The sequence below is a fragment of the Mesoplodon bidens genome (genome assembly GCF_964165515.1).
Source record: "Mesoplodon bidens genome assembly, chromosome: 2".
Classification (NCBI taxonomy): Eukaryota; Metazoa; Chordata; class Mammalia; order Artiodactyla; family Ziphiidae; genus Mesoplodon; species Mesoplodon bidens.
The window spans coordinates 184037515-184061577 of record NC_138177.1 but is presented as its reverse complement, the minus strand read 5'-3'; the positions used below and the strand labels follow the sequence as shown (position 1 = coordinate 184061577).

At 49.9% G+C, this 24063-nt stretch overlaps 1 protein-coding gene across 1 annotated transcript in view; it reads left to right on the top strand.

The window, feature by feature from the left end:
• Window positions 1-12197, top strand: part of AJAP1 (adherens junctions associated protein 1) — a 116475-nt gene extending 104278 nt beyond the window's left edge. Inside the window, exons 4-6 of the mRNA XM_081224567.1 lie at window positions 2077-2319; window positions 4058-4189; window positions 11114-12197. Coding sequence (XP_081080693.1) covers window positions 2077-2319; window positions 4058-4130 — 316 coding nt within the window. The 3' untranslated portion in view covers window positions 4131-4189; window positions 11114-12197. The remainder of the gene's footprint in view (window positions 1-2076; window positions 2320-4057; window positions 4190-11113) is intronic.
• Window positions 12198-24063: the final 11866 nt, after the last annotated feature.

The window sequence follows — 24063 nt, the reverse complement described above, 5'->3', positions numbered from 1 at the left end:
TCTGCTAAACCGGCTCACCTTTGCCCCGGGCAGCTTGGCTGGCTGGTGAGGGTGTCGCTCCCTGACACTGCCCTTCTGGGGGCTTTCTCTGCAGGACACGAGCCCGGCCTCCTTGACTTAGTTCCTCAAGCAGCAGGTGTCCTGTTCCCAAAGCCCATCCCTTGGATCCCAGTGCCCCTTTGAATGTCACCCTCCCAGCGCATTTTTCCTTATTTCCCACCAGCAGCCTGGGTGGGGTCCCTGCCTGCCCCTCCCTGTCCTGGGCTGTCCTGGTCTCTTTCTCCTGCCTTCTTCTCACAGCCCTTCTGTGTCTGCTGAACTAGGTTACTGCTTTGCTCCAGGCGGCCTGTCTTTGCCTATTTCCTCCTGGAAATTGGCCTACTTTGAGGTTGGCCTTGGCTGGGTGTACACACCTGCTACACCCCTGGGAAGATCAGGGAGCTTCTGGCTAACCCTGCTTCTCGCATGCCTCCCAGGCCCCTGTCTGCCTGCAGTCACCCCTCCAGCAAACGAGGCTCCTGTTAACATCAAAGCTGAACGGCCCTCGTAGAGTCATACACCCAAATCATCCCCCTGCTGACCAGTGGTAGGACGTCAGGCAGGCTGATGGGAGGGAGTTGCCCTGGAGCCTCCAAGTAACAGAAATGCGTGGAAATGCAAGACAAAGCCGGTCTCCAGGATTAGAGAGGGTGGGGAGGGGAGGGGCATCACCCCAGAACAAACCAGCGAGGCCCTGACGCTCCTGATGGCCAGCAGTCCCAGGACCCGGGGCATTTTCTGGGGCAGATGACAAGGATAATGTGAGCTCCCAACAGGGAGCATCTTGGACAAGGCTGGCTGTCCAGAGAAGGGGCTCCAGAGCCCTGGACCACACGGGTGTTCAGCGGGTCCAGTCCCACTGGCCATCTTGGTGAGGGAAAGCCCCTCCCCCAAAGGAGACCTCGGACTTTGTGACTTAGTAATAGGCAGGCAAGCTTCCTCTTGGTTTGTCCACACTTTTGGGTTTACAGCAAACCCTCAAAGAGTCCTTTGGGAAGGACAACTCAGGGCTGTGGATGAGTGGTTCCATGACCTTGGGGGTGTCCCCTGGCTTTCACATCCATCTTCTTACCTTCATTTATGGGTGGATCTTCCCCACCAGCAATCAGAATTTCTCTCATTGGGAAGACAAGTCAGGGAGTTAACACCATTTATGGGGAGACGGGCTCACACTCCCGCCCCTTGCAGAGCCCCCTCGCTTCGCAAAGGCTCTGAGCATGAAGGGAGGGAAAGGAGGAGAACTGGTGTCCTGATGAGGCGCCCCCCGTCTCCTCCTCTCTTCCCTCCTCTGTGGGGATAGCGCTTCCTTCCATCCTTGTGAACTTGCCCCTCCGGGGGTTGGGAGGGGTCCTTGCGTACCTCCTCCATCAAATCCCTTGGCCAACAAGGGTGGGACCCCCATGTCTGGTCTACACAGCGTCTGGAAGCCTCTGTGGTCCAGAAGAACAGGGAATTAAGGCGGGTACTCACGGGGCACAAAGCACAGTTCTCTCCATAGACCCGATGATCCAGTTTCATCTCCGACTTGTGAGCCTGGGCAGAGGAGGGGCTGAGGATAAGGGTTCCCCAGTTTTAACTCTCCCCAAAGATAACTGCATGGTCCATTCCAAATGGACGATGGCCACCCCGACCTGTGCTCATGGCTTTCCCCCTGGGCACCCGTCACAGTTTCCATCCCATCCAGGTGCTCCTGGGGAAACTGAGTCAGCGCCTCTGCCCAGCTGACATTCTTTGGCCAAACCAGGCCTCCGCTCTCCGATAACACAGGTCAACCCCTTACCTTCTAATCCGCCCTGCAGTAATGGCCGCATTTAAAACTCAAATTTTATTTTATTTATTTATTTATTTTTTGATAAAAGAGTTGATTACTTGATTGTGGTTGATCTTTCTGAAGAGGCTGGGGATTACCATTTAATATTAAATGATGTATAATTCACGCCTGGAGATAAAGGTTCCACAGTGTAAACGCTGGAGATGTTTGTGGGTCTCGGCGTCTGCCCATCCCCCCACCCCCACCCTGACTTCTCTCTCCTCCAGCTGCGCCCAGAGCGGGAACCCTCGTAGGAACAGCCACCAGCGGAAGGCAAACCATCAGGAGGAGAGCTGCCAGAACCTGACGGATTTCACGTCCGCCCGGGTGCCCAGCAGCCTGGACATCTTCACGGCCTATAACGAGACCCTCCAGTGTTCACACGAGTGTGTCCGGGCATCTGTGCCCGTGTACACTGACGACACGCTGCACCGAGCCGGGGAGTACAAATCCACATTTAACGGGAACCGGTAAGCACAGGCTTGGGCCAGACCCGGCCGCTGTCCCCTCCTGGGGATGCAGGGGCTGTTTATCTGTGTCAGGCAGCCTTCCCATCTCTTTGTGATGGTCCAAGCAAATGCCGGCAGCTAAGTTTGCTGAGATGAGACCAGAGGGGCACAGTAGACATAAAATGGTGCTAAGACATCCAGCAGCCAGGGTTCACTTCCAGACCCCTGCGCTTGGTGGACGGACTTGTCTTACCCGGCCTTGGATCCCGCGTGGTGGAGGCTGAGCGGGCATTATGGTGCAGAATCCAAAACGAGCCTCACAGTCTCAAGCCTCCCAAATGTCAACAAATCATGATCGGTCCCTCCCCGGTCAATATCTCTGAACCCCCATCACTAAAATGTCAGCAGCAAATCTCACAAAGATATCAAATACCAACCAGACTCCCGGTTATTAAACACTCTTTTTTATGAATCATATGTAATCCCTCAAAGAAGACATGCCTCTAAAACCATCCCTGGGAATATTTAAGAAACCCTTGAGTCAGCTTCTGAAGGTTTATCTGGAATTAGATTAAAACATCAATAGCTATTTTTTTAAGTGAGCACACACTCATGCATCATTTTGTAAAGTAAAAGAAAAAGAATTCTCCAATAACTTAGAGATCTTAGGAAAAACTGAGAAGGACACCAGGCTGACTTGAGGGGCCCACAATCAGTGGCAGGAGTGGCGTCTGGGGACACTGCCCAAGGTGCCCTACAGGGCTCCTCCCAGGTCGAGGAGACTCGGGGGGACCTTCAGCTCTTGTCCCGTAGTTAATGTCACTTTGTCCTCGAGAGCGAGTGGGCGTTCCTTAAACACCTTCTCCTTCTCCTCTCCTTGTGTCTCCACACCAGACTCTGCCGTATTGTCTATCTGAGATGCTCCCTCCCCAGAGGAGGAGGGTGGAGAAACCTCAGAGAGCAGAAACCTCAGGACCATCCTTCTAAATGACTTTGCTTTTACTCGACAGCATTTGGGGAGCTCGTGGGTTGCACTCCAGCCTTCCAGAAGGACGAGTTCACAAAGAATTGGCAAAAGGATTTTCAAACCATTTCACTGAATGCGTGTGTGCCTGTCTGGATGTAAATCCTGGCCAACCAGTGCTTCAGGGGAAGGGAGTGGATGGGTCTTGGTGTTTTGCTGTGTCTCTCTCTCTGCCCCTATGTCATAGGAGAACCCTGTCCACGTGCAGGGTGGCATAGCTGACTGGTGTGGAAGCACTGGATGGAACAGGTTCTTGCTCTGGGGCTGAAGGTGATGCCCTGTTGGTTCTCACTGGCCTTGGGAAATGGTAGCTCGGTCTCAAAGGGGATGAAACATCTGGTGGCGGGGGGGGTGCACATTTTAGGCATCAGGCCCTGTCCTCTCTAGAATGTGCAGTAAAGTGGGTAGAATCTCTGCCCTCAGAGGCAGAGACTCTGAGTTTTGCCTTGTCCTGGAAATCAAAAACTGAAATCTGGAGATGGTACCACTGTGGGTCTCAGTGCCAGATTCCTCCCATATGTGGATCCCTCAGGCTGCGTGTCCTCCGAGGCCTTCCAGGGTGGAAGGGAGCCCTGGGCAGCACGGGGAGGGGAGGCCAGTGGGTCCAGGCCTAGCATCACCTTCCTGGGGTTCTTTTCGACTCGAGAAACCAGTTTTCTGCCAGAGGTCTGAGCCAGCCTGCCTGTCGGGTGTTATGTATCAGCCCTCATGAGCCCGTTTTTCTGCTTGCTGCAGACCCTCTTCTTCTGATCGGCATCTTATTCCTGTGGCCTTTGTGTCTGAGAAATGGTTTGAAATCTCCTGCTGACTGGCCGAAGACTTTTTTACCTCCTGGGGGCAGGGCAGACGCCATGTGTCTGTTTTATGGTACGTACCTCTTTTATTGGACCTTGATTGATTTTCCCTTGGCCTCCCCTTTCCCACCCCTGTCTCACCTCTGGGATAACTGGGAGCCCTTCTGGACATGGCAGGTGAAATTCCAAGGGCATCACCATTCTGGATGCAAACCAGAGGGCTGGGCTTGTGGTCTCTCTGCTGCACTCGTTAGAAATGCCCCCATGTCCTGGTGGAAGGGAGTATCAGACTCAGGACCCCCCTGCTTGGCACGCTGGCCATTTCCGTCAGTGCCGTTCCATCCCCTAGGATGGCCTGTAGGGCAGGGAACACCAGTTCTGGAAACGAGCTACAGGTACACCTCTCATTTCCCGCAATGAGAAGAGACCAGGGCCCCAGCCAAGTGGGCAGACGTCATGCCTCCATCACAGCTTTACATGGCGGGGATGGGTGGGAGAACACAGAGTGGAATTAAAATACAATTTTGAAATATAAATATAAGAGATAAGAAAGAAAATGATGAAGAAAGAAAGTGAAGAGTTGAGACATCTACTAATTTGAAGCCAGGGACCGGTACCAAAGCAGGATGAATTTTCCACGCTCTGCTGGATAGGAACATTTGGTTTGCTTTCAATGATATTGACTTTGATGCTAACGTTAAATTGCTTTCTTCTGTGCCGAATCTCCCAAACATGCGAGCTGCTGGGGGGAAGAGCATCTCACCCCATGACTGCACATTCTGGATGCACAGTCAGTAGAGGCAACCAGGGTTTTTTTTTTTTTTTTCTTTTTCTCTTCTGATGCTAGGTTTTTCAAAGGATGACATCTTGCTCATCCACAGAGAGCATCTCCCCCCCCCCCAGTGTGACGTCAGAACCCTTCCAGGAGTAGGGAACACAATTTCTAGGCTTATTGATACTAAAAAAAATTTTTTTTCCTTACTTTTGCTCATCTTCTGATACGGGGACTGAGTGGAAAATGCCATTGTCAGAGTCAGGGGAGGTCCTGGGGCGAGGGTGGTGTCTTCTTGGGGTGCACATGGGACCCTCAGAGACCTCTGCTTGCAACACTTAGCTGGGGTCCGGGGACCCAGCTTCTTTGAGAAGCAGGTGTGAATCAATCAGTTCCTAATCCCAGCCCTAGTGAATTGCATCTTTGCTCCAAATCAAATCTCCAGCCCTCACTTCCTGTCCCAAAGCCAAAATGATCCACTTAGCTCTATGTTCAGCTGATGGATGAAGGCATATAATGAGATTAAAAGGGAAAGTGACCCTCCCCACCCAAAGGCCTTTGCTGAGATGTGCAGGTGAGGCAGGTAAGAGGAGGTCTGTCCCCAGCATTCAAGGGCCAGCCCTGGGCATGGCTCATCCGCCAGAAATTTGTGCCTTTGTCTGCCTGGATATGATTCCTCGTTAAGGCCATGGGTGAGCTCCCTTTGGAGTTCTGACCAGGCCAGCGATGGGGAGCCTGCCTATTAGCTGCGGAGCTCTTGCCTGCCTGATGAGGCCTCTGCAGGGTGGCCAGGTGGGCACCAGCATCTCTGTCGGGATTTCAAAAATGCATAAACGCAGAAGGCATTGACCTGGGAGATGCCAGCCGTGCGCATCAAAGACCTCTGCTCTCTTCCTCCAAGAGCTGCAGGCCTGCGGCCCTGGAGGTGGACTTGCCTTCCACTCCAGGTAGCACCAACCTGGGGCGGGGTGGGGACAGTTCCCTAATGGGACATTCACATGGCAGCTTACTGGAGCACTCCTGATGTCTAGAGACTCATTCGGTCTTCTCAGCAGTGCATCTTACAGGGGAAACTGAGGCCCGGCGAGGGGAGGTGACTTGCCTGAGGCCAGTCAGGTTGTAAGTGGTAGGGCCATGTGACCCCAGGTCACCTGGCTCCAGGGCCATGCTCCGACCACCGGTCAGAGAGCCTTGACTGCCATCCCCCGTGGATGCCTCTGCCCCGTTCCGTTCCCAGCCCGACCCCAAGTGGGAAGAGGCTTGGGTTGTGGGAGATGAAGGTGGGCTTTCCAGCTGCCTTGGCATCCCTGCTGGGGACACTCAGCCTGACTCTGCAGGGCAGGGACATTGCAGGTGGGAGGCCAGCCCCCGAGCCTCCAAAAGCCTGGGCCGAGGACTGCCTCATTCACATCGGAATATGGAGCCACCTCCCTGGCTTTAAAAGAAAATCAAACTGGGGTGGGGGGGGGGAAACGTGCTTTTAGTCACGTCTTTGCTCCAGAAGACCTTCCTGTCCCGTTAGCCTGTTTCTCCAGCAGCATGGGGCACAGAAGGAGTGGGGTTGGCTCTCCCCACGTGCCACCCTCGATGGCCCCGGGGACCATGTTCTCCAGAAGGTGTCTGGACCCCACTTCCCAGCTCCGCCCGAGGAGCTATTTCAGGACCACCCCCATCTACAGGAGGGGGCACCTCTGTGTTGGAAGAGTTCAACCCACTCACGTGGATCTCAGGTGGGCGGTTTGGGGAGGTGAGAAGAGGCGACGGGACTTACTGGGAACTTGGCCGCGCTCAGACACCGCGCCTGCAGACTCGGGGCAACGGCTGCCTCCAGCCCTCTCCTCCCGCAGACACGGACCAGGAGGACCCCGCGAGCAGCCTTGTTAGTCCTTGATAAACGCTTCCACATCCCTTCGCTGTGTCTCGGACGGACTGTTTATCACTCACTGGGAGGAAAGCATTTGGATTCAAAGTATCCCTGATGCTTACAATTAGTGCCTGGACATGAAGATGGAGTGGTGAAGAGCCAGGAAGACAGCTCAGATTTACTGGGGTTCTTATTGTCCCTTAAATAAATAGCAATGAATACTAAAACATTCAATTAAGGTTTAAGAGCCAGCGGAGATACTTATCTCTTGCATAACTGTTAAGCCTCTCCAAATGCGTTTTTAATGATGCTACGGCACTTTGTTACCGCACCGTCTTGCATGCTCACGCTAACCCACACGTACAGCTGGGACCTGAGCCCCCCACACGTACAGCTGGGACCTGAGCCCCGCCCAGTCCGCTTCCCTGCTGGCAGGTTGACAGCAGTGCTGGGGCTTGTGAACACAGGTGACCCAACCTGGGCAGAAGTTAAGCCTGTTTGCCTAGAGTCCACCTGTACGAGGAGATTCCGGCAAACTTGCCTCAAACCCCCTCCGTGGTGGAGCCTGACTGAATGCTCTGGACGAGACAAAATGAGGTGGCCTTTCCTGCTCCGAGGAGAGGGACCTTGGACACACACCTGTCATTGGCTCTTGGGCTAATTTCCTGTCGTTTTTCACGTAGCGAGTAAACTTCAGAAAACCTCATCAGTGTTCAGATCTTTCCGTTTGCCAAGGCCACTTCATTCCGAGCCCAGCCTGACAAGTCATAAAAGCTCTTGCATCTGAAGCAAGTGAGAAATAAATCATGTGTTATCATTATTTTCAAAAACACGCCAAAGATATAACTAATAAAAAAAAAAATAGGAAACGCACCTGAGCCTTCCCACTTTGTTCTAAAAAATACATTAACAGAATATCCAGCTTCTGTAAATCAAAGGAACATTTTCTTCAAAGCAACATCCAGACCCTCCTGGAAACCATTCTCTCCCCAAGCTGAGAACCGGCACCAAGGAAACCAGTGGGGAAGGAGCTTTTTTCGGGAAGTGGAGAAACTAACTAGAGGCTCCACGCTCCAGGAGGCCTTGCTGCCTTCTGCCTGTTCTCTTTGTTCTGCAGAAGCTGATGCTGATCTTTAAGCCCAGGACCCCCTGTGTGGTTCGCAGCCCGGGGGTGCCCAGGAGCCGAGCATCCCCTTTTGGGCAGCAGAGGGCACTGGTTTCTCCCAAGTCAGAATTCATCCCGGATCCGATCGCTCAGATCTCTCAGCAGCCACAGCTTTTCTTTCTGGCCCAGAGTCTTGCCTGCACACCCTCGTCGGGTACGCAACCTCGCCGGTGTCCTTCTCCAAGCAGGACGCCCCTCCCCCTCCCGCCCCTCCCAGGGTTATCGCCAGGCTGAGAGGCTCTTGCTCTGAGCCTTTGGAGCAGAAAAACCCGAGCCCTCTCCCACGAGTTGAGTGTAAGCAGCAGGGTTTCAGCTGGAATGTAGGGCAGGCCTGGAAGATGGCCAGGTAGCCTCAGACCCCTCCTTCTTCTTGCAGGGGACAGTCACCTCTGCAGGAGGCCAGCACTGCTGTTGCAGTGGCAACTCAAGGCGCAGAGTTGGAGGCATCGCTCCTTCTCTCTCTCTCTCTCTCTCTCTCTCTCTCTCTCTCTCTCTCTCCCCCTTTTTTTTTCATCCTGAGATGCCAGATAGAAGCAGATGCTGGAAGGTTTGGAAGAGGCTAGGCCCCCATGTGGCCCAGGAGCCCCTCCATCCATCCTCCCAGGCAGGCAACATGTGAAGGTCATTCCAGGCAGATAAGGGGATAAGGACAAAGCTCCTTTCACAGAGATGCCTCTTCTCTGAGTTTCATTCAGTGTTGATTTTTCTCCCCAGGCCAGGCTCCAAGCTGGCACCTGGGCAAACCTAGGTGGACCTGGCGGGCACCCTGTGACACCTGGGTGATGTGTGACATATACATGCTCAGATACAAACCAGTGCAGGTCATCCTGTGCCTGAGGAGCCATAGAACTGATGCTCTAACAGAAATGAAACAGAGAACACGTTTAGGAAACGAGGGGCTATCCACAAAGGCCTCCCCAGGGAGGTGACCTTCAGCAGAAACTTGGGGGACTTCAGGTAGGAGATTTGCGATTTGAGGCCAGGGTGCCACCTGGAAGTGGGAGAGGGAGAGGGAGGGATGGGGGAAGAGGGGGCGGGACCTTGTCCTGAAGAATCCGAGGAGCCACTGTAGAAGCACTGAAGACTTTTAAGTGGCAGATAGTATCTGTTTGGAAAACCCCTAGGAGACGCTAGCCCCAGGGAACGAGCAGAAGCAGCACGTCCCTTGATCTGTCTGGTTAAGGTCACAAGAAAGGACAGGAGAGCAGCCGCGGGCTACAGTTCTCAAGGAAGCCTTCCTTCTTAGGGAAGGAGGCCCTGAGGCTCACAGTCCCACCCTGGACCCGTCTGAGGGTGGAGAGGGGCGCGGTGGTCATCCTGCTGCTGGGACAGCGGGCAGTAGCTCAAGCCGGAGACTGTCCCGGGACTGGGCAAATGGTCACTAGGCCCAGCTTTTAGTGTCCCCATATTTTTTCAATGTATTTTTAAAAAATTCTAAAATTGTAGTAAAATATACAGAACATAAAATTGATCATTTTAACTGTTTTTTACAGGACAGTTCTCTGGCATTTAGTACATTCACAATTGCTTGCACAGCCATCACCACCATCCATCTCCAGAACTCTTTTCATTTTCCCAAACTGATTTCCTGTCTCCCTTAAACACTAACTCCTCCAGCCCCCAGCACCCAGCATTCCACTCTTCATCTCCATGACAACTCTAGGGACCACATATAAGGGGGGGATCACATAGGATTTGTCCCCACATTTTTTTAACTTTCAAAAGATTAGAAAACAGACATACAAGAGGGACATTCCTCTCTGTGTTAACCACCTCCCACCCCCAAATCCTAGAGAGCGGAGGGGGCAGGAGGGGCCGGGGCACAGCTGGAGTAACGTTGCCGAGAGTGGTCCAGCACACGTCTGACGGGATGTCCGTTTCATCACACGCGATGACACCCCTGCTCACAGCAGGGCAGGCCATCCCACAGGAGATGAGTAGATGGCCCATTTTGGCCTCCTGGAGTTGCCCAAACAGGTGTCATTTAGAGGTAAAGGCAAGGCAAGGTGATGAGCAGGGGCTCTGCCTTCCTCGTCCGGACTGAGAGGGGTCCTGGAGAGGGAATGGGCACTGCCACCCCCTCCCCACATGGAATAGACTTTGGCATGCCGATGCCCTCGGAGAAGATGATGGAGTCAGTGCTGACCAGATGCTCTCCTGCGGGCTGCAGGTGTGTCCCACCACCTGGATTGCCCTTCAGCCCTCTGTCCTGTCGGGGATCACCCGGGGGCTTATTTGATTCAGGGGAAAGCACCCAACCCCCTAGTCTCTTTAGAAGGGTGCCATGACCTTCTTCTTTCTACCATTTGAGGGTCCGCATTTCCTGCAGTGTGGGTGCAGGTGAGGGCTCTGAGTGACAGCAGAGAGAGGCATGGCCCCATCCTCAAAATGGGGCCTCAGCTTTGAGCCAAAGCCCCTCCGGCCCGAGGCGTGGGGCGTCCCGACTCACCTGACCGTGTCCAGGATGGCTGTAGTTCTCTGACTCCCTGGGGCATGCTGACTTCGGGGTCTGTCACTGAGGCAGGATGACTCTGGGGTCCCCATTTGCCGAGATGGCACCCCCGGGCTGGACAAGAGCCACCGGCTTCTTTGCAGCCCGCTGACCTGGCCTGCAAGCATGGTGGTTCACGTTGTTTCTCTGTCCAGCAAGATCAGCTCTTGGGGAGATCCGGGAGGTGGTTTTTCTGACACAATCCATTAGCCTCTCCTGAGTCCCAGCCTCAGCGGGCGTCCAGCTGAGCAGTGGATTGAAATGGACTCCATTGCTTCCCATAGCCCCTCTGTGGAGCTGGCGGTCCCTCTGCCTGTGGTGGTGGGAGCTGGAAAGGGAGCAAGCAGGATGCTGGGTGCATTCAGTCACCTGCAGGCCTGGGGTGCCACACCCCCTGTGAGTTAATGCTGGGGGTGGGCCCAGCGCCGTCTTGTGAAGCCCAGACCCCCTCCCACGCAGGCAGGAGGACAACTCCATCAGTTACCGTAGTTAACCCGAGGTTCCCCCGGGGATTCCTAGCGTGTGTACCAGCCCCTGGTGACCAGGTCCAGTGAGACAGCCTTGGCATCCCCAGGACACTTGGGTGTCATTAGCCAGGGAGCTGTGCGCCTGGGTCTCGGTGACGGAGGCTCGGAGGGGTTGCGTGGACACCTCCTGCCCTCAGCTCGCTGCCCTTTAACCTCTCCTTGTTTTCTTTCCATGCAGGATTCCGTTGGTGAACCTGTAAAAAAAAAAAAAAAAAAATTACAAAAAAACACAAAACCTAAAACTAAACTATCAAAGGGGAGGGTCCCCACACCTACCACTTCTGTTTGCCAGTGGGGAACTCACAGAGCAGGACGCTATAGGCCAAATATATTTTTATAAAAATGCCGACGCCTATGGGGAACTGCCTTCTCCGAGAGCTTCTTTGGGGAACAGAAAGAAGATGGTCCAAGAGAAAGAGCTGGAGACAGAGAAAGGGCAGGAGGACACACCGGAAGCTGGGATTTGTACTGCGATTTTGAACCTGTGCCAATAATACCATTATGTGCCATGTACTGACCCGAGAGACTTGGTGACAAAGCCGAAGCCAAGCAAACCACGAGGAGAAATCTTACAGAGAACAGGAGTGGGCATCTCTTCCGATAGAGTTGCTATTTCTGGTTAATGTACATATATAAATATATAAAGACACACAGACATATACACACACACACACACACACACATACACACACACCCCTTTTTTGTACTGTAGCAATTTTTGAAGACCTTCAATGTTCCTTTTTAAAGAAAAAATGTGTTCTCGGTTACAAAATCTGATTTCTTTAACATGCTTAGTATGAACAGAATGAACTGGTGTTTTCTACTTTGCAAACTCACACACAGGCATACACGCGCATACACACACACACGTACGCACATATATATGCATATATCGGAAATGCAGTTCCGCGAGCGAGCGTCTTCCTCCTGGTGACCTGGTGTCCCACTGCCATCCATGCCAGGTGGCTTTGATGCACGCCAACTGGCCCTTGAATGGCATGTCCTGCGTTTGCTAGGTGTTTGGTGAGTGGCGCGATGTGTGATTTATTATCTTGGGCCAGAATGAAGAATGCCATGGTTTTATATACATACATACATATATGTAATCTGTATACATATAAATATGATCTTTTTTCATTGAATTGTTTGAAGAAGCTACCTAATAGCCATGTGCACACGTGTGTGGCCAGCCACCCACAGATGGGCCTGAGCGTCAGATTGGTGGGGGCTGGTGGGTTCTTGGCCATCTTTGTGTTATACAAGCTTAGACCGAATTAAAGAAATTTTCCAGTTGCAAAAATTAAAGGAATATATCCTTGTAATGTGTGTGCCTATGTCAGAGCAGAACTCAGAAATATGTGAGCTCCCCGTTCGTTTGGCAAAGGAGCACTGGATCCCCGGGTCAGTGTGCTCTGCGTTTCTTTCCCACGTGTTGGCACTCAGAGGTTGCCTGGTCTTTCTTGAGCCCAAGAGTGACTTTAAATTTTGGTGCAGATGGTGGCAAAGATGCTGTCTCTGGTCGGCTCCCTTGGTCAACCAGTGTGTTCTGCCATCAAGAATTCTACTGTGGAGCCTCCCAGTGGAAATAGGGGCCCAGACAGGAGTCTCCTTACAGAGGATCCCAACCACACACTTCACTGAAAATACTCCCTGCCAGCCCTCACCTTACAAAGGCACCCTGATGCCCCATCGTGCGGTTAGTGGGGGGCACTGTAAGGGGTGGGGGGTCCATCTGGGCGTCGTGCTTCCCAGTTAGACAGAGGGTGTGTCCTCCTTCTGGGGACCCCAGATTCGGTGCACATGGCCTGTCTCCTATGAGTGATTTCACCAGTAGGGCTTGCAATGCCACAGACCAGGTTGGCAGGCAGGGAACTAACTCCCCCCACCCCCCTCCCACTTATTGGTCAGGCCGGTGACCTGATTCTTCCACCAGGCTCCCTCTGCAACACCTTGAAATGTACTTGAAAAGTTGGCTTTGGTACCTTTTGAAATATGGGAGAGTAAAATGAAGCCAGTGGAGGGAAAACCTCATTTTTGTCACACCCATTAAGATCAGTATTGGTGATAACTGCTCCAAAAGTAGGAAAGTTGGATTTTTGGTTTTCATTTTGTCATTTCCCATCTCCCCGCCAAAGCTTGAACAAGATGCTGCAAACATCCACCCCTGACATCCATCACCTCCAGGCTCTAGACTCACTGCACGGCACTCCACTGCGCTCCACTCTCTACCCGGCATCCAGCTCACATATCTCATGATCCTCCGGTCACTCTCCCGCTGGAGGGCAGCTCTGGGGCCTTCCTGACTCAGGCGAGCACAGCTTGGAGTGAGCGCCAGCTGAGGGCTGTCAGCATCCTTCAGGGCCTCGGGACCCACCGCTCTGTGTCGGATGCTCTGAGATGAAGGTGGTGGCTGAGGGGCCTGTTCTACCAGGGACAGCAAAGCCTGGGATTCCTGCAGGGATGCAGCTCAGCGACTACTGCGTCACCTCTGACTGCAGCTAGGCCCTTTCCCCGGATCTCAGGCTGCCCTCGGGATGCCTGAGCACCGGGTGGTACCGAGCTTTCCAAGGAACGTGAAAATAATGACCCCCTCCCGCCCCCAACACACACACACACACACACACACACACGCCCCTTGCCTCGCACTCAGGGCAGGGCTGGGGGACACATACGGCCACCAGACAAGCCACACTTGCAGTTCCCCACCGGGAAATCTAACATCTGTCAAGACAAATCCACTTTGGGGAAGGCTACCATTTCATGATGATTGAGGAAGTGTGTGTAGAGATGTTTTATTTTATTTTTTTAATGGTTACCTGGAAACATGATCTCTATACAAGGAGATAACAAATGAAAGTGAGCAGACTTACAAAACTCAGCTTCACCCACAGTCAAGTCTATCAAACGATACAACGTGTTTTTTTCCCGAATCAGGCCCCATGTACATGTGTCCAAGCATTGCATGTATCTGTGTCTGATGAGTTTGACCCGGCCACCCTTCCTCAGCCCTGGGGTGATGTCCTGGGTCGGTCAGTGTTCCTTCTTCTTGGCTCCTTGGATTTCAGAATCCATCAGCGATCCCTCTGTGATCAACCTCAGAGCTGTAACTTCTTAGGCCCCAGGGCCCCAGTTCTTACATTTGCTTTAGCTTTTTTTTTTTTTTTTTCTTCAAGAAAGGTACTCAAAGGAAGGTACTCACCATATTGTTTGGTGAAGTCCCCAAAGATTTGTCCACCTCCATCTTATCCCCTCAGGGAGTCTGAAACCCCACAATCATCAGCCCCTGGGCAGCACATCACCTCTGTCCCTTGCCTACCTATCGACTCTTAAAACTTTTAAAACAACAGGGCTTGGCTTTCAGGAACTCTCTGCTGTGTGGTCAAGTCTACTTCTACGCTTAATCACTTCTGTGTGTACTTGACGCCATTTTTATCTGTTGAAACAACGAGTGTAATTCCTTTTGTTTACAAGTTCTGAGTGCCAAGGGGAAGATGCTCCAGGCAAGATCAGGAAAGCCTCCTGACCTTTTCCTACCAGACTCAGAGTCCAGCAGTGTCCAAGGAGAGGCCACTTAGGAAGCCGTGTTTTCTCCGAAGTGTTTCCAGTCCTTCCCAGTCCTGAGTGTGGGACTTCTTGTGTTGCCTTCAACTCCCAGACATTCATCTCAGTCCTCCACGGAACATTTTAAATTTAGAAACCTACACTCGCTCATCAGCAGATCCCGCCACCTCTCTGAATTTGACCACCAGGAATTCAGTAATTACTACAGGGACCTTGCCCTCTTCAAACATTCTTCTGACAAGTTTGTTACTCTTTCTCGGCCACATTTCAACATCAATCAGAACTTTCCTTACAGGTTTTGGTCTTCAGGAATTCTGTGTGTGGATGTCCACTCCCATGTGTTAGCTCATGAAATGGACACAATAGAAAATAGGCCCTTTTGCCCTGTATGGTCTCTATTGGACTCTATTGCCCATAGAGAGAGTCCATCTCTTTTGCTTCTTCTCCCAGATGGTTCAGCATCATCAGTAGCTCAAGATGCTTATCTTGGAAGATAGTAAGAGGAACCAGGGCTGAGGTTCAAGGCTGGGACCAGCAGCTCTTTTATGGTCAGGCTGGATCTTCTCATACCTTTCATTTCAAAACGGCATCCATACACACTTTTTCTTTGTCCACATTTTGACACTCTTTCATCAGGGAGATCTCAGCCTAAGTGAGTCTCAACATTCCCCTGGGCTCTCTTTCCCTGGCTCTTCCAAGGAGCTATGGTACAAGATAGGATGGGAAACGATACTGGGTTCTGTTGAGATTCAGTTGTCACTCTTGCTGCAGCATGGGGGTTCTTTAAGAAGGCACTACTCGTATATGCACTTAGGAGAGAAGCATCTCTTTGTGGCTCCTGCAATTAGCTGAAAATCCATCCATCTGCTTATTCAACCAAGACTTGTTGAACTTCTGCCATGTTGGTGGTCAGTGAGGAGCAAGATGGACGTGGCCCTGCCCCTGTGGGTTTTACTTTCTATGCCAGGTAGAGGAAGGCAATTGGCACAGAGCAAACAAAATAATTTCGAGAGAATGATGAGTGATAGGAAGGCAGCAGAGCAGAATAATAGGAAAGAAAGAAAGAGCAATGGGGGTTATCTGGGTTTCTTCATCTGGTCTCATTTCCAACTGGGAAATCATCACTTGCTTCCTGAAGGTCGGTCTGGGATTGAGGGAGCAAGAACGCCTTACTCTTATTTCCTGGATAAAAATGCAGTGCCAAGGAATAAGATGTCCTAGTCATGACAAGCTCTTCCACTCCTCAGTCATTCTAGCAAGGCGTGACATGGCAGGGGAAACAGAGAGATGGGACCAGGATGGGGTATATCACCCAGGTGATGAACTTGGTCTCTTCCTGGATGGCTGTCCCCCTCTCTCCCAGGTCCCCTCCCCATCCCTAGGTTGTCAAGTCACCATTAGGTCAGCCAGGTCTCAAGGAGGACAAAGGAATTCAAGGACAAAGAGGAGGCCCACTGGGCCCCAGGGGCCCCAGGGAGAGCCACCCCTCCTCATTAGAGAAGGCAGCTGCCTTTTCCAAATTTCAACCTCAATACACAACATATTCAGTAACATACTTCTTAAACAACATCTGCTTTTATTCCAAAACATGCTATGATTCATGTAATTTTGGAGTGGTTACTTTGGTGCAGTTTGTCAATTTCCTATGCCCAACGGTTTTTTGATAGTTTGTTTGTTTTCCAATGTAAATAGCACAGCCCACATAAATGAGCCAAACTCTCACCATCTGAGAATCTTTGATTATTCTTCCCAACTTGTGCTTTTTCGCCTACTCTGAGCCAAGATCTCTGTGTTAGTTACACTCAGCGTTATTACTGGGGCTTCCATCCAGGTCGTAAATGATTGATTGCCATTTTGAAATATTCTCCTAGCCCTTGATTCCAAAATTGTAAGGCATGGTTGGGCAGTTTTGTATTCCTGGGTTTCGAGTTTGCATTTGAATGTAAAGAGTGGGCTAAACAGAGGTGTAGGGAGAGAAGCAATCTTTTTAGATCACCCCACCCACGAAACAAACAGAAAGATTGAGCTTCCTTGGACCACAAATGATTCTAGAAAGATGCCAGCCAGCAAGCCTGTTATAGCTAAACTCCAGAGTTCAAATCGGTCATCACGTGAGCATGCAAGTAAGAAATTTAACTATGGACCCAGTCTCTCTTGATGCCAAAGGGGCAGCTGTAACATTTGCCCTTTGTCAGGGGAGCAGCCCCGCCAGAGCAGCCAGCCTCCCAGGGTAGGGGGTGGGCTCACATGTACCCCCTTCCACTCTGCTTCACTGTAGTTGAGTAGGTTCACCAGCTAGTCTGCACCGATGAGAAAGCTGTGCACACAACGGGGCCAGGAATATAAAAGGGCAAGGAGAAGGCAGGTGAGATGCTTGTGTGGGCTCTTGAAGGCAGTAGTGCATGGACAGAGGGGGGTTGGGGGCGAGGGCCTTCTCTCCATGCATTCCACCACGACAGCGACAAGTCCACACATCACACTTGTAAACGCATGGCCCACACCCAACTGTAAAGGCAACCGAAGAGAATGGTCATCTGGGTTATAACATGTGTCTGTGTTGGAGCTGGAATGCTAACATCAATCCTTCCAGGAGCCCCACTGCGTTTCCCACTTGATGGATTCCCTGTTAAATGCTCCAAGAGTTACTGGGCATAGAAGCAAGAGAGTAGTTTTGAATGTATCCATAAATCTAAGTCTTATATGGAACAGCCTCAGCTTAAGAGGGGGGTATAAACTGGGCCGGCCCTGACATCAGGGACACAAAGGTTTATAAGCACTTAGGGTGGGGGGAGTGTAAATAGCTAGTGAGTAGTGGGGGAAGCGTCAGTGAACCTATAAATGGCCCTGTTATCTCTTCCGTGTTGGTAGGAATCAGAACATACATGTACCATGGAGCGCATAAATTAAATGGGTTAATAGAATAAGCCGAGAGGGTTGCTAAGACATCCCCTGGGGGTGAATTAACTCTTGCTCCTATCTTGAATCACAAAGTAAAATATCTGCTGAGTCATGGAATGGATGCAGAGAAGGTCAGATTGTAGGAAACCCTTCTTTATAAAGTTAATTAATTTTGTCCTAGGTGGTCTCTGTCTTAAAAATAGAATCCCCTGGAGACCTGGATTCTTATCAACACCCAAATATTTGCAACACCAAATAACTCCCCAGAAACTTCATTTGTATGTGGACCCAAACTAGACTGTCCACACTGGTGAGGTTTTGTCGGACTCCTGAAATTCTGCAATAAATTCTTTCGTGTTGATGTTTGTAGTTTTCGGATTGGTGAACTCGCAGTTCATGCCAGTCTTACTGAATGTGGCAAGTTATTGCTTCCAGAGAAGTGGGGAGAACTGTTTTCATGGGAGAAGCGAATCCTAAGTTCTGGTTTGGGGCACCATCATGTACCGTGAAGACTTGTTGCCACTAAAGGCCTGGGATGGGGAACACTCTGAGGACCCCCAATACAACTGTTTCAAGTCACCATACAGGAAACTACAAGAACAACCACCATTGTCCCAAGCCCAAAGGGACACTTTCAAAGCCATTGTGACACCCCAAACCCAACCTCCCGCCTTTGGGGGATTAATTGGAATAGGAGGGAGGGGTTTTTCTGAAGTTTTAGGTTGCTGGAATCCACGTAGCAGTAGAGCAGTGAACCAATAGCATTGTTCTTGACAAGGTTTCGTGTGGCAGTGGCTACCACCAGAAAGAACTCTCTCCCTCTGCTTCCAAAGGTATTTTAGGCTGGACTCCACTCTGTATTTTCTCTCCCTTAGGCTTATGGATTTCTAACATCAAGTGTTGCTGTGACTGCCTACAACTTAAGGTCTACAAGGCAACGTGCGTATTTTTTTTCATGATGAACTTACAGCAAGTAGACACGAACTAACGTGAAAGTTCTGGAAAGGAGAGATTTCGAAGGCGCTGTTAAGTATTGTGCCATTCCCACATACAAGCACAACTGCCAGTCAAGGGCCTTAAAGACAGGGATGGGTGGCTGGTTTTGAAAAGTCAGTAGGCTTGTGTGGCTGTGGCCACACACGCCTTGAGTCGAACTGTCATGACCTACAGAAAACACATTTTGTTTCATTACTTTTGTTCTTTTGCTTTCCATGTGCATTTGGGTTGCTTCCTCTGAAGCCAGAAGGGTGAAAGGACTTGAACGAAATCGGTTCTCAGTCGACTGACCATGAATTTGATCCTTTGATGAATTCCCAGCACAAGATGACATGGAATGGCTTGGGGTTCAGCAAAGGTTTCAGAGATGCATACGTGTTCTGCTTGGTGGGAAGATGAGCACTGTCCATGTCATTTGCTGCTCCCTGAGATGTTCTCCAGTAGTGGGGAGAGGAGATGTGGGAACTTGCAAAGTTTGGGAATGAAACGTTGAGATTTCGGGAAAATATTGTAATCAGTTTTGGGTTCTGGATAATTGGTTTCTTAAAAACTAGAGAGTGTTGTGGGGTTTTTTTCTTCTACTTTTTTTTGGGCAAACCCATTGGAATCCTTTCTTCCTCTTTCCTCCCTTGGAGAAAAAAAGATGGTGGGCGATGGAGCCCAGAACACAGTTAACCTTTAGCTAAAATTCTTTAAAGGAAAAACAGAAAAACAGCCAAGCCTCACCTGACCTTGAATGACTTTGTTAAGTTTACTTAACTCGTGATTGATACATGGATTGACAAGAGATTAACTGATGTTCTGTCTCGCTACACTGCGCTGTTGAACATGAGTTAAACCCTTGAACATGACTTAGACCCAGAACTCGTGAAACTGGACATTGGAGGAAATGTGAGACTACACATTGATTATCCTTCCAAAGTCTTTTATATTTTTTTCAAAAGGAATAAATGTGTACTGAAAACATTTAGAAAATATCAATAACCAAACAGAAGGGAAACATCGGAAACCCTTCAATTACTGTCTAATTCAGTGGAACCTGTTCATGAAAGTCTGAGAGAGAGAGAGCAAGTCGCAGAGATCTGTCCTTGGTCAGCACGGTTGACCTATCTGGCTCCAATGTATGTTTTTTAAAAGTTAGTCCAATTAGCATTTCAGCACATCTTTGCCGGTTTAGCTCGTCATGGACTCAAATCTTTGCTGATCGTGAGAATGCCTCTCTGACTAAGTGGAAAATGCAGGCAACCGTTTGGATGTTTTGCGTTCACATCCAACACCAAGCATGGGCCCCTGGGTACATCTGGGTGTTTGGGGGGTATACACTGAATACTCAGAGACACATCCAAACTCTTGGCTGGAGTTTTCACGTGGGGCATCTAGCTGAGGGTCAAAGACCTGAGAACCAGAAGGCTCCATGTTCTTTGCGATACCCCTCGTGTAATTGAACCACACTTGAATTCACCAGGTCTAAGTACATACATTTAAACATGGACCCATTTCTCCCTCTTCTTCCCCAGCTCACCCGTGGAACTAGGAAACTCACAAACCATGAACCTGAACCACAGGACAAGAAGGTCAATGGTGATGGCCACCCTGGCTCATTTTCACAGCTGTTAAGTTGAATGTTTTAGAACTTTATTTTTCTCCCCTCCTCCCACCCATGTATAGAAACACTGGGCTTATTTTGATTTTCCTAAATTATTTTCTGATACAATAAACTGTTTACTGTTTATTTATACTTTTACATGGATCACTTGTTATTTTTCCACAGAAAAATAGAAGCCTCTCTCTCTAAGTGTTATACATATATATCTATGCCTCGGCTGTCCTTATAGACATATTTATATATCATCTTCCTGAAACAAACTATTGTAGTTTATTGTTGTGTTTTTCTTTAAATGCATCTCATAATTATGTTAATAAACAGAAATTACATGATATATTGGGGTGGGGGTTGGGGGGCTGGGTGTGATTTCCATACAGGTGAACTTTTATTCCAGATTTTTTTAAGTTGTTTCTGTATTTCAAAACTATGTAATTTGGAAAATATTGTCAATGCAGCACCTATATCAACTTTGCTTTGTATATTTAGTACCCTGATGTTGCTATTAAAAAAAAACATAATATGAAAAAAAAGAGACAAAAGAATCACCATTAGTTCAGGTTGTGACCTCAAAATGACTTTTTCTAAATGCTATTTGTTTATTTATTTATTTTTTAACAGTATTATCTGAAACTTACTCTAAGAATATGGATATTCATGTCTATGTCATGGATCACATATTCTAAGATTTCCTCCCTGGATATTCACTATTTCCAAACCAATTCGTACCCAGTTCAACCACAAAGAAAACGCTTCCAGATCTCTGGGTGTGGGTCCTGGGCTGCTTGTAGCCGAGACTGTGCCAACGGGGACAGTCCCACAACACTGTACCTGAGACCACAATTGCCCCCAAGAGCAGGCTGGGGGTTCCCCATTGTGCTTTTGTGGATGGTCTGAGTCCAGCTCACACCTGCAGAGATTTCCTGCAGAGGAAACCACCCCCGAGAGGAAAAGAGGTACAAAGCTTATATTTGTGCGCCTATCTGTGCCAAGGAAGGGCCCCCATCCTTGAGCCAGGGGACACACAGAACACGCAGAGTTTACAGAGGCAGAAGACGGGCTCAGATCAGGCTACTGATGTGTGAGTACGGACCCTGCCACCAGCCCAGCGGTTCTTCATCAGGGGCAGTCTTACCCCTCCAGGGAACATCTGGCAATGTCTGGAGACATGTTTGGTGTCACGCTGTGGAGGGGTTGCTCCTGGACTCTGGTGGGTAGAAGCTAGGATGTTGCTAAGCATCTTACAACACACTGGATGGCCCCCAAAGCAACAGTCAGACCCAGATGTCCACAGCGCCCAGGTTGAAAAGCCTGTCCTCACCTTCAGGGGATGCAGGCTGAACTCTGCTCTGGTGGTGGGCATGGGTCTTGCTCCACTGATGTGGACTAAAAGAGGCTGCCCTTGCCTAAGCGGCAGAGGTTTCCCTGCTCCCGGGGCTGCAGGCTCTCTGGTTGAGTCTGAGAAAGCAGGGACCTTAATTAAGGCCATCTTCTTTTTCAGGAAATCACGCTATCAGCCCAGAGTGTTCCTCTTCGGACAGCGCCTGTCCACACACCTGCTGTGGTCTCAGTGTTGGGGATCCCTTGAACACACTGCCAAAGTCCTACACACCATCAGCTGTCCCAAGATACCAGGAGCTCGCCTGGCTTGTGTAGGGCCCCTAGCCCAGGGGGTGGGGCCGAGATGAACCCAGTGCCTCACACCCCATCTTCTCACCTCCAGCCATGACCTCACAGACCTCCAGAAACATCTCTGCAACACAGTTCACCTGCTGCTAAGTTTCCCGGTCCCTCTTTAGGTACATCCATTGCCAAGGCCAATATCCAGCCTCAGAAAGACAGGAGAGAAGGGGGCAGGGAGCTGGGATCCCAGGGATGAGGCAACACAAAAGAGCTGACCTGCACCTCAGGACCCCAACTGAATGTCTGCAGAGTTGGCGAAATGAGGTCTCAGCCATCTTTTCTGAGAAGGAAAACACATTCAAGGATGCAGGTGTGCCAACGATTGGAAGCAGGGGTTAGAGGATTCCTTTCAAATCCGAATGAGCATCCTTCCTCCCGAATTAGCTCCAGAGCGTAGGTGGCACCCCTCCCCCGCCCACACCCCACGCCCACTGCAGGACCCACAGGTGATTTATGTGTTGCCTCATCCAGCACAGCGGGGACAGATGCACTTCCATTCCGTCTCCTCTCGGAGCGGTGCCTTTGCCTTTGCTCCTCTCTCACCCTGGGAGCCTCCATTGGCTTCTGAGGCTGTGAGCCTGCAGATGGCTGTGGTGACCAAGGACTCCCCAGGGAGAACTTCTCCTCAGTCTGTGAGGGGCTTAATGTCCTGAGACACATTGATGAATGGGATACATAACTGTCTTTAACAAGCAGAAAAAACAATAACACTTTGGTCATTTAACTGATGTAAACAAATCAACAGCCTGGATGCCATCAAAATAAACTCAATTTTCTCACCAGTGAGAGGGGGAAATTGGGATTTTAGAATCCATTTGCTAGTGTGTTTAGCCCTTGCCTTTGAACTGAAGCCAAGGACATAAATATGGGGTCTCAGTATAGCTGAATACATTTGGCAGAGCTGACCATGATGGGTGTCCAAATGTGTAAGCCCAGCAGAAACGTTTTGGTGCTGGAGGGAGGCTGGAGATGTTTCCCCCTCTCAGAGCATTGGAGGGACATGGCCTGTGACCCAGGGTTTCTTCAGCAACTGTCACCACTAACTGTAGGGAGGGCAGGGAAAGATGTTTATGGGGAACAAAGGGCCCACATCACTTCCCTCAAGAGGAAGTCAATTCAGCAAAGATGAACACTTGTCCACCACAAAAGCAACTCAACGAACCACCCAGGCTGGAAAAGACCACAGGATTCTAGATCCTACGGGTCTCCCGGTCTACGGGGACGCTGCCTGGAGACATTGTTGGTTGTCACAATAGGGAAGAGGTGCTACTGGCATCTGGCATGTGGAGGCCAGAGATGCTACCACACCTCTGTCAGGTAGAGGATGGCGAAGAACGATCCGACCCCAATGGTAACAGTGCCGACATGGAGAAACCCTGCTTTAGGGGAGTTAAAGTTGACCTTCTTTCTGCAGAGGGTAACTTTTAATAGACTGGGTGTTGCTCCTCCAACACATCTGGTCTGCCACTGGTTGGCTTCCCTGACTGACCGTACAGTCTTCCTTAAAACACCAACTCTGTCAGGAGACAATGGTTGCATCACCGGCGGCATCCCAGGCAGCAAAGTGCAGGCTCCTCTTTCCCTGGTTTTTTTTCTTTTTCGGCTTTTGCTTTCTTTCTTTTTTTTTAAAAAAATTTTTAATTTTATTTATTTTATTTTTTTATACAGCAGGTTCTTATTCTTTATCCATTTTATACATATTAGTGAATATATGTCAATCCCAATTTCCCAATTCACGACATCACCACCACCACCCCGCCGCTTTCCCCCTTTGGTGTCCATACGTTTGTTCTCTACATCTGTGTCTCAATTTCTGCCCCGCAAACCAGTTCATCTGTACCTTTTTTCTACGTTCCACATATATGTGTTAATATATGATATTTATTTTTCTCTTTCTGACCTACTTCACTCTGTATGACAGTCTCTAGATTCATCCACGTCTCTACAAATGACCCAATTTTGTTCCTTTATATGGCTGAGTAAGATTCCATTGTATATATGTACCACAACTTCTTTATCCATTCATCTGTCGATGGGCATTTAGGTTGCTTCCATGACCTGGCTATTGTAAATAGTGCTGCAATGAACATTAGGGTGCATGTGTCTTTTTGAATTATGGTTTTCTCTGGATATATGGCCAGTAGTGGGATTGCTGGGTCATATGATAATTCTATTTTTAGTTTTTTAAGGAACCTCAATACTGTTCTCCATAGTGGCTGTATCAATTTACATTCCCTCCAACAGTGCAAGAGGGTTCCCTTTTCTCTACACCATCTCCACCATTTGTTGTTTGTAGATTTTCTGATGATGCCCATTTTAACTGGTGCGATACCCCATTTAACTTTTGATTTGCATTTCTCTGTTAATTAGTGATGTTGAGCAGATTT